The 9042-nt window shown below is 60.0% G+C and overlaps 4 protein-coding genes across 4 annotated transcripts in view; 2 read left to right on the top strand and 2 right to left on the bottom strand.

Annotated features, from left to right (window-relative positions):
• The window catches only part of GGTG_05232 (hypothetical protein), a gene marked incomplete at both ends in the record, with an annotated part of 1289 nt that extends 833 nt beyond the window's left edge, over positions 1-456 (bottom strand). The window contains one exon of the mRNA XM_009223031.1: positions 40-456. Coding sequence (XP_009221295.1) covers positions 40-456 — 417 coding nt within the window. The remainder of the gene's footprint in view (positions 1-39) is intronic.
• Positions 457-1267: 811 nt separating this feature from the next.
• GGTG_05231 (hypothetical protein) lies at positions 1268-2083 on the top strand (the record flags this gene model as incomplete). Its single annotated transcript, XM_009223030.1, has 1 exon — positions 1268-2083. Exon 1 carries the CDS (start codon positions 1625-1627, stop codon positions 2081-2083), a length of 459 nt encoding a protein of 152 aa, XP_009221294.1. The 5' UTR covers positions 1268-1624.
• Positions 2084-2352: 269 nt separating this feature from the next.
• GGTG_05230 (hypothetical protein) lies at positions 2353-4120 on the bottom strand (the record flags this gene model as incomplete). Its single annotated transcript, XM_009223029.1, has 4 exons — positions 3897-4120; positions 3223-3285; positions 2753-2988; positions 2353-2699 (listed from the first exon to the last, which is right to left on the bottom strand). Exons 1-4 carry the CDS (start codon positions 4094-4096, stop codon positions 2353-2355), a joined length of 846 nt encoding a protein of 281 aa, XP_009221293.1. The 5' UTR covers positions 4097-4120.
• Positions 4121-4820: 700 nt separating this feature from the next.
• On the top strand, positions 4821-7934 carry GGTG_05229 (RNP domain-containing protein; the record flags this gene model as incomplete). Its single annotated transcript, XM_009223028.1, has 9 exons — positions 4821-4914; positions 5465-5490; positions 5997-6330; positions 6427-6479; positions 6594-6601; positions 6682-6775; positions 6865-7014; positions 7094-7573; positions 7644-7934. 9 exons carry the CDS (start codon positions 4821-4823, stop codon positions 7932-7934), a joined length of 1530 nt encoding a protein of 509 aa, XP_009221292.1.
• Positions 7935-9042: the final 1108 nt, after the last annotated feature.

Genomic DNA, 9042 nt, shown 5'->3' with positions numbered 1-9042 from the left:
GCGGCCCGGGTCCGAGAGGGCGCCGGCGGCGGCCGACACGGGTGGGTAGCCGGCGTCGCGGGCGCCGAGGGCCAGGGCGCGCGCCGTGAAGCCGTGCGCGGGGACGTGGGCGTAGGCCGCGGCCAGGATGGCGGCCTCGGTTGCGCTGAAGGGCGGGGTGGTGGTGGTGGTGGTGGTGGAGATGGGGGGTTGTTGGGCTGATGTTGTTGTCGGGTGGTAATGCCGTGCCGCGGCGGCGGCAGCGGCGGTGCGGGGTAGTGGTGGTGGGAGGAGGAGGGGCCGGCGGGCCGGCGGCCTAGAGGAGAGGCATCGCGAGGCTGCTGGGGTGGTGCCGAGGAGGGTCGGCGCGGCGCGGCGGACCGGGCGGGCGGTCGGGGCGAGGGGGGTGCGGGATCGGCCGAGGCTGGATCGGGTCAGGGTGCGGAGGGCACCGGGGAGCGGCTGTGAGGCGGGCATGGTTTCTTTTTTTCTTCTTTTTTTTGTTCCTGTCGATCTCGGGTTGTTTTCTGCCTTCCTCTTCCTCGCTGTTGACGATCAATTGGATGTAGCCCGCAGCGAATGCGGGCCTCACACATGGAAGGAAAATCGGCCCAAATATTTCTTTTTTTTCTTTTTTTAGGCGGGCCGTCGCGCGACTGCCTATCTCGTTTGGGCGATGCGCGACTGCCGCCCGTCCCATTTCTAACCCCAACCCTGTTGCCAACCAGGCAGGCATCTTCCTGTTCTCACTGGACCTGCCAGCCATACCTTGTGAATAACAGCGTGAAGAGTCACGTACAAATCCAACTCCCTGGCGTCAGCACCCACACATCCATGATGGCCACATCCCACGACAGGATTGGACTGGCTCCCAGGAGGGCTAATGCAGTGCCCTTCACAGGCGTCCGAGCCGCCACGTCTCGGCGAGCAGGAAGAAGGCCTCCCTGCCGCGGCCAGCTGCACGACGGCAGTCAATATTTCGGTCGGTTGTGACCCTTGGCCGCCGGGAGGGGTGGGGTCTATCAGTGTGCTTACATCCAGAGCATGCTCCGTATGTACGATCCTGGTACCCCCAGCCTTTCTTTTTTGCCCTGCTTCTCCATCATCACCTTTATATACACATTTCCTCCCCTTTTGCCTTCATTCCCTCTGCCCCAGTCCAATATTCCCGCCAAAGGCCATCTGCCGTGTGTTTCGCGTCTCCGCCCGGGCCTAGACTCCGTGAGCAGCGACCTGGTTGGCATGCCTACCTGGCATGCCTGTTGAGCAATGTTCCACAGCCCCAAAAGCCTGCGCTCGTTGGCCGTTGGTGCACTCCCCCTTGCTGGTGAGGCTCCTTGCGGCACAGGCGGTGCGAGTAGGCGGCAAATGTACCTACAGACCTGGGAAAGGTACCCCGTCGATCCCAGCTATACCCAGTGCATGCGTGTCAGCTATGATCAAGACCTACATACACCTACGTATATCCCGCACTGCCTAGAATAGGGGCACACGGGCACTGGCGGGCAAAGGAATGGTGTGTCTTGGCTCATGCATGGGTCGGGTGGCCATCCTATACACCTAGCCAGGCCGCACCTGACAGTCTGATTTGCTCGCTGGCAAATTGCCTGCGCCGCAGGCTGAGAGGAAGCGGCGGTAGCACAGCATGACTTTCTGCAACCACAGGATGCGACCAGAGTCACCCTACGACACATTGGACAGAAGGAGGGGGGCCCAGAGCCTGCCTTGGCTTTTTGTGCCACCGACCCAAGTCTCGAGCCCGTGGCCGGCAAACGTGTCGGACAGCTGCATGCCCCGGTGCCCGTCTTGCCGTCAGTGGGCGCCATTGCTACAATGCCGTTCATCTGCAGCCACGGTGGCGCCCGTTCCCGTGGACAGGGAGGCCGAGGGCGCGATGGTGGTCCCCAAGTCGGCACAGCTCGTTGCCGACGGGACACGGCGTGGTAATGACAGCACCCCGCAGCTCGCACTCCTCTTAGAGGCGGCCTCTGCATGCTGTGGGCTGGGGTGCGCTCGGACAGAGTGGGACGGCGACCGGCCGTTCGTCGTCGCTGTGGTGTCACCGGAGAACGGGCCCGGGCACCGGCGAAATCACCTGGCCTAAGAGACCTGCCATCATGCTCGGGGCAAGCTTGATTTGGGGGGGCTGGGGTGTTTTGGAACCCATGGTTATGTCCTTGGGTCGCCAGATGGATATCGAGTGACGCGCTCCATAAGTGGCGTAACTACCGAGCTGCTCGTCCAACACGATTTCGAGTGCCATCCGGTCAGCCGACAGACAGTCATCAGCGGTGGGATGGAGGGGCACTTTTGTGTTTGAGTCTTGGAAGCACGGCAGATTCGGCGCCGTCCCTCGTCTCCTAACTTGCCTCGTCAAGAATACGGCAGCAGGTATAGACCCGAATAGGCCTGGTGCCTACCTATACAAGGGGAGAGGAGAAGAAGTAGCCTCGGAGCGTCCACGTCCAGCGCAGGGCGTGGGCCAGGGTGCCAGGGTCGGTTGGCCGGAGGAGGGGCCGGGGAGTAGGCAGCAGGACGCGTGGTGGTGCATGGCGTTGGCGCGGGAGGGTGGTTCCAGGCGGGGAGCGTCGTGCTCGAAAGGGTCTTGACCGTGAACACCCAGCACTGTCCAGTGTCACGACGCCGTGTGGACCCTGCCCGAGAGTGCGGCTCATGTGTGCGTCTCGCCCAGTTGCTAAAGATCTCGTTGATGAGCTGGGCTGTTTTTCCCCGCCCGTTAGTTCTGTTGGTCTCAACCTTTGCGCACACTGACCTGCCGCCAACTTGGCAGGACTGGTGGTTGGTCCCAATCGCCGTCTGGCGTTGGCTGCGGACACTGTGGCCCCGCTTCCTGCTGCAACTCGACCACTCCATCCGCCCAAGCCTTGCTGTCGATTTGTCCGCTTTCCGCTTTCCGCTTTCCGCTTGACGCGAATGGCGGCACTTCTTTCAGCCCAGCCGGACAACACTGCCAAGTCGATGGACGGTAGGTGCCAACCTGGGTAGGTGCTGTTAGGTGCCTGGCCGCGTTAGCCTCCACCCAGGCTCTGTCCATTCGCCGCATTATGTCTGGTTGTCAGGATCATTAGTTGACAAAGTTCTGCTGGTGCGGGAGCCGAAAGAAACCGCCCACGTCGAGGCCGAAAAAGAGCCCCCCAAAAAACTGCTGTCGTGATGGAGTGCCTCCAATTCGGCATGCGGGAGTGCTGCCACCAACCCATGGGCGTTGCAGCACGCACGTACCACACACCACCATCCATCCCTGCACCACCACTCGTTCCCCACCACTGGCCCAATCTCCGGCGCCTGTCCAATAGGAAGTAGAGGCAACATGGCTGTCCCACCCGCCGCAAGCCTTCTCCCCCCGCCCAGGCCTAGGTCCTGTCATGGTTGATTCTGCGCTGGGCTGTTGAGGCCTGCCTTCCAATGGCCACGCGCGGGCACCTCTTTGGATTGACTTCTTTTCCCTTGGGTGGCCCGACCTAATTTTCGCGACGCGTTGCTCTCCGTTCTGTCCTGCCTTGCCTTTGCTCCGCCTTGACCTGCCCTGCCCGCCCACCTGCCGTTTTGGAACCGTTACGTTTTCCCCAGTGGTCAAACGTGCCGGCAAAAAAACGACCGTTCTTCTCTCCCCTCGTCCCTTCCACAGCCGCCTGCAGCTCCATCCCTGTCAGCCAGAATCGGCTGGACCCGCGCTAGCACGAGCATTGAGCCCAGCTCGCAGCCCAGCTCCACCTCCCTCACAACCGTTGTCAGCTTTTCCGTCCCAAGAAAGATCGACGCGGCCACACCACGCGATTGACGCCAAAACGCCGACACACACGCACAACTCACCCGCTCTCGCTCGTCCACTGACGCGCTATCCTAGCTGAGGTACTCCTGCGTGGTCTCGCCCACCCAACTCAGCCTGCACCTACACCCAGCCTGCACCGACGCTGCTTGACAGGCGACCTTGCCAGCGCCTTCTTCCGCTCCTGGTACCCTCCTCGGTCCCAACGACCTCTCCTCCCACCCTATCACCCTCCCAGCCGACCAGGCGGCGCCCTTCGCGCATCCCGTTCTGCTGCTTGCTGCATACGCCGCCCAGCTGCCGCTGCCGCTGCGCTCGACCCAGCATCCTGCATTGTCGCCTGCAGCGCGTCATCCAGGTCTTGTCGCGCACTCGCTCGCCGCAACACCGTGTGTGGCCTCTGCTTGACCTGGCTGTCACCCCCCCTTACTCGTTGCCCACAGCGACATCATTTGTCTTGCAGCCGCCCGTTTATCTCTGGCACTACGTCTGCCCAATCGAGCCCCGTCTCCGACAAGGCAGAATAAAATTTCTCTCCGTCCTCCAAGCGCCTGAGCTTGAGGCTTCCGAAAGAAAGAAAAAATGGGTAAGTAGTTCCTATTCGGGAGACATGCTTTGACAACTGGCTCCGTTATTTCGCAGGAGAGCACCTGCAGTCCCCCTGCCTTCCCTCTAGACTTTCCCAGCAGCCCATCACCACCCGACCCTCCTCCCCCTCTGTTCGGCCTTCCTTGCCCCGACTCGCATGTATCTCCATCCCCATGGGCTCTCTCAAGCCCGTCTTTCATGAGTGATATCAGTGCCTTTACTGTGGCAGCGCCAGTCGCAGTCAGGTCCGATACCTTACCCGTCCTCCATCGAGAGATGGCCCGTCGGGTCTCAGCCTGGCCTGGCTCTACATCCTGTCCTGCCCGGTCTGAGACAGTCACGTCTTTCGTCCACCAACCAGTGGTTGTGCGCATCGCGCTATCGCGAGTCCGGCCATAATGCCCCGATGACGTGTGACGAGGCACTGCTTGTTGCCTCTTGTAACTCGCTTCCACCGCGCACCATGTCGTCTTGCTCGCCCCTGGACGGGCTGCCGCCCAGTCAGCGCTCGCCTCTGCCTTCCAGGTTACTTGCTCGCTCACCACTGGTCACCCTCCGTGTCCCTTCGTCGCTCATATTCCCAACCATTCCCTGCCCTCGCTTCCATACCCCGGCTTGGTGCCGTGCCTGGCGCCCCGTCCGTATCTCGCGGCCCCATCCGAGGCCGTAGAGGTACTTGGGCCTGCGTCGTCTTCTCCATATCCCACACCCCCTACTGTTCACTGCCCAATAATGGTACATACCGCCCGGATGTGCGTTCATGCGCTGGAAGAGATTTCTGCACACAAGCCTCGGTTCTTCCGCATCGAAGTCCACCTTCTTGCTTTCCATCCTGCATGCCTATACGACCCTTCCCTCGATCCACCGTACTGTTCCATGCCCCCGCTGCACATTTTGTCCAGCCTGCCCGGCCATCCATCTCACCCACACACCCCTCTTCCTATTCGCCACACTGTGCAAACTCGTCGTGCTGGCCACCAAGTGTGTCTGCTCTAAATACATATCCCCGACCGGCCCCTACTCCTCGTGCCCTGCCTCACCCTTCCCGCTCCAACCGCTCTCTCGCTGTTGGCACAGACTTCTAACTCTTTGCTTTCCTTTGAACAGCTGACAACGGAGACAACTACCGCCCTGTAAGTATCATTCCATCGGATCATCCTCCTGCTTCTTGTTTCTCAGCCTCGAAGCCCTCGGCCTCGGCCTCCTCGGCTGCCGCAACGGCCCCAACGTCGCACTTCGTATGCATGCCCATCGGGTGTGGCGCTATCTCTCTCATAGTCGAAAAGGCGAACGCTCTGGTCCAGCGTCCTCACGGCATGCCACGCGATATTCGCTCCCCTAGTGGGTGCTGGCTAGTTCGGTATTTCATGGGCGTGCTCTCGCTATTTTAAAGTTTCGGTCCCCTAAAGCCAGTGCAATGCTGGGGATGAGATTGACTTTGGGCGTTTTTTTCCGCACGTCTAGTGCATGCATATGATGCGCTTGGGGCTCGAGCCCTACAGCTGAGGGGACCTTGGCTGGCCTGGCTGTCTCCAAGCAGGAAAATGACACCCTCACAGTCTGTCGTGCTTTCAGTTGCGTTGTTGCTAATGAGGCTTGGGCGAGTATGGTATGCCAACACTCTACTGACATTTTGCAGCGTGAGAGGTCGCGGTCGCCCCGTCGTGGTCGATCACGAAGCCCAGGTCGCAGTGGACACCGCCGGTCATATTCGCCGCGCAGCAACCGATCTCGGAGCGCCGACCGGAACGATCGGAGAAGGTCCCGCTCGCCCATGAGTGGACAGGGAGCACCTGCCGGAGGATCTAACGCGGGTTATGGTGGAGCTTCACGCCCCTCTGAGGACCGTAATCAAGGAAAGGACCAGATGATGAGCAACCTGCGAGAGAATTCCCAGCAAGACCGTCGCGTCTATGTCGGGAATCTGTCCTACGACGTCAAGTGGCACCATCTGAAGGACTTCATGCGACAAGGTGCGTCTCCTTTCCGGTCTAATTGGCCTTGGCTCTCTCGCCGGACCTCTGGTTTCTGGAAATGCTGACAGTTGTGAACCGTGCCCCCTGTTCCAGCCGGCGAGGTGATTTTTGCCGATGTGTTGCTGCTTCCGAACGGAATGTCGAAGGTGGGCGTCTAACAGGGCTGTTTTGTGGCATCCCGTCTCTTGGTCTCTACTGCGCTGCTTGAAGGAATTGTAGGATTGACGGGTTGGGGCGTTGGTGCCTGTTGGTTACTATAGGGATGCGGGTAAGTTCCAGACACCTCCGGAGCCCAAACAGACCCTTCCTACTGCACCACGCGGAAGCTAACTTTACCGACCTTTGCAGAATTGTGGAATACGCCACGAGGGAGCAAGCGCAGAACGCGGTCGCCACTCTCAGCAACCAGAACCTGATGGGTCGCCTCGTTTACGTCCGAGAGGTGAGTCGGCCTGCACCCGATGCGTCATGGCCCATATTGGCCATGTCTCCTCGTGTAGGCTAATTTGACTGACTCTTACTCGGAAACAGGATCGCGAGGCTGAGCCGCGGTTTAACTCCAACGCGGGCGGCCGTGGTGGAGGTTTCGCTGGTACGGGCGGCCCTGGCAACTTCGGCGGCCCTAGCGGGTTCAACCCCATGGGCGGCAGCACTGCCGGCCGCCAGGTCTTCGTCAACAACGTTAGTGCTGGCATCTTGATCTCGCTTGGACCTCTGTCGGGTTGCAACCAACCAACTTTGCTGACAACACATTATACAGCTTCCATTCAATGTCGACTGGCGCGAATTCAAGGACTTGTTCAGACAAGCGGCCCGTGTCGGAGGTGTCCACCGAGCCGATGTCCACATGACGCCAGATCAACGACCCAAGGGGTCGGGCATTGTCATCTTCGACAGTCCCGATGACGCCAACAACGCCATCAACCAATTCAACGGTTACGAGTGGTACGGCCGCACGCTGGAAGTTCGCCTCGATAGGTACGCAGGCGCTGGATATGGCGGCGCTCGCGGCGGATTTGGTCAGCGCGGCGGCTTCGGTGGCTTCAACCGAGGCGGTGGCTTTGCCGGCCGGGGAGGCTTTGGTGGCGGCGGCTTCAACCGGGGCGGATACGGCGGTGGTTTTGACGCCTCGGTCTCTAACCCTGTCGCCGCCGTCGCCGCTGCTGCCGTCCCGGCGAACCCTTTTACCGACAACGCCACGTCTGGAACCGAGCGCAGCGAGACGATTTACGTGCGCAACGTAAGTGCATTTTGCTCAAGCCTTTGTCTCGTGGCTTCTATGGCTGATACGCGGCTTTCTTTCTTTTTAGCTTCCGTGGTCCACGAGCAACGATGACCTCGTTGAGCTCTTTACCACCATCGGCAGGGTGGAGCAGGCCGAGATCCAGTACGAGCCCAGCGGCCGCTCTCGTGGCAGTGGCGTAGTCCGCTTCGACAGCGCCGAGACGGCCGAGACTGCAATCGCCAAGTTCCAAGGCTACCAGTACGGCGGACGGCCACTGAACCTCAGCTTCGTCAAGTACGTCAGCAACAACGCCCCCGGCGTCGACTCCATGGACACCGATCCCCACGGGGGCCTCACCCAAGACCAGATCATGTAAATCGTCCTAGGGCACTGGCCGATGTCGACTCTATCCACGTTCCGTCGCCCCGCCGGCGAATCATGGCCCATCTTGGGTCCGCGATCTACGGCCTTTTCTCGTTTTTCTTTGGCACTGTCTTGACCGGCTTCCTGCTACCAAGCAGTATAATACTGTATCTGCGTCTCATATCTCTTTGATCCAATTCGGTCACTTGTTTGTCCCTGTTTGGTACCCAAAATTTCTTTCATATCGGCGTCTCATTATTCGTCTTCGACAAACTCACGAAGAAGAAACAAGTCCGCGAGGGGGGCTATAGTCAACTCGACACACCCACCCGCTGACACGAACCGAAACCCTCCTCCGAGCGCGACTTATTCGACATCTAGCCGCCCAACACGATGCTAATAAAGCTGCAACGGTGAGGAGAGGGACAGGACGACGGGCTGGTCGTCGGATTGTATTGTCTCTATGCGGAGAGGTGGAGGATGGAAAATAAAAAGAGGAGGATTGGGCGCCAATTTTTACCCTAGATTGTTCCTGGAATAGCACCTGATTCTCCCGTGCTGTTGGTGGTTTGGCTGGACGGCTCCGGAAACGGTTGGTTTGCGGTGGGCCTGGTTGAGTCATTGGTGACTGGGCTTCAAGCGTAGGATCTGCGACGGCGTGATGGCGTATTGGAGTATGGAGTTTACGCGGCCGACTGGCTGGCCTGCTGCCGCCCGACGTATCGACCGGCATCGGACTACAGGACGACGGCGACGTTATTTCGACATGACGCATAAGCGGGCCAGCGAGCGAGCGAGCAGATACCCTGGCGGGTGATGGAATTACTGGGTGGGTTCTTGGAGTGGGAGGGCGAGCAATGGCATTCAGGTGCCCAGGCTATTACACCCCTTGTGTTGCCCTCGCCCCTGTGGGATGGAGCACGGGGTACACGTGGCTCACAGGCACAACGGATCGATTGTCGAGCCTGAATCGGGGCTTTGCAGCGCCCTGTTCCCGTGCCAGACACGCCCGAAATGAGGAGAGCCATTGTCATTTACGCGGTCTGGGCCGCTGGGTCGGGGAAGGATCATGATAATCCTGATCTTGTTAACATGTCCCTTTTAGCCGTCGCATATCAAAG

This window comes from Gaeumannomyces tritici (genome assembly GCF_000145635.1).
Source record: "Gaeumannomyces tritici R3-111a-1 unplaced genomic scaffold supercont2.3, whole genome shotgun sequence".
Lineage (NCBI taxonomy): Eukaryota > Fungi > Ascomycota > Sordariomycetes > Magnaporthales > Magnaporthaceae > Gaeumannomyces > Gaeumannomyces tritici.
The sequence above is the reverse complement of the archived record's forward strand: the minus strand, read 5'-3'. Positions and strand labels throughout refer to the sequence as shown.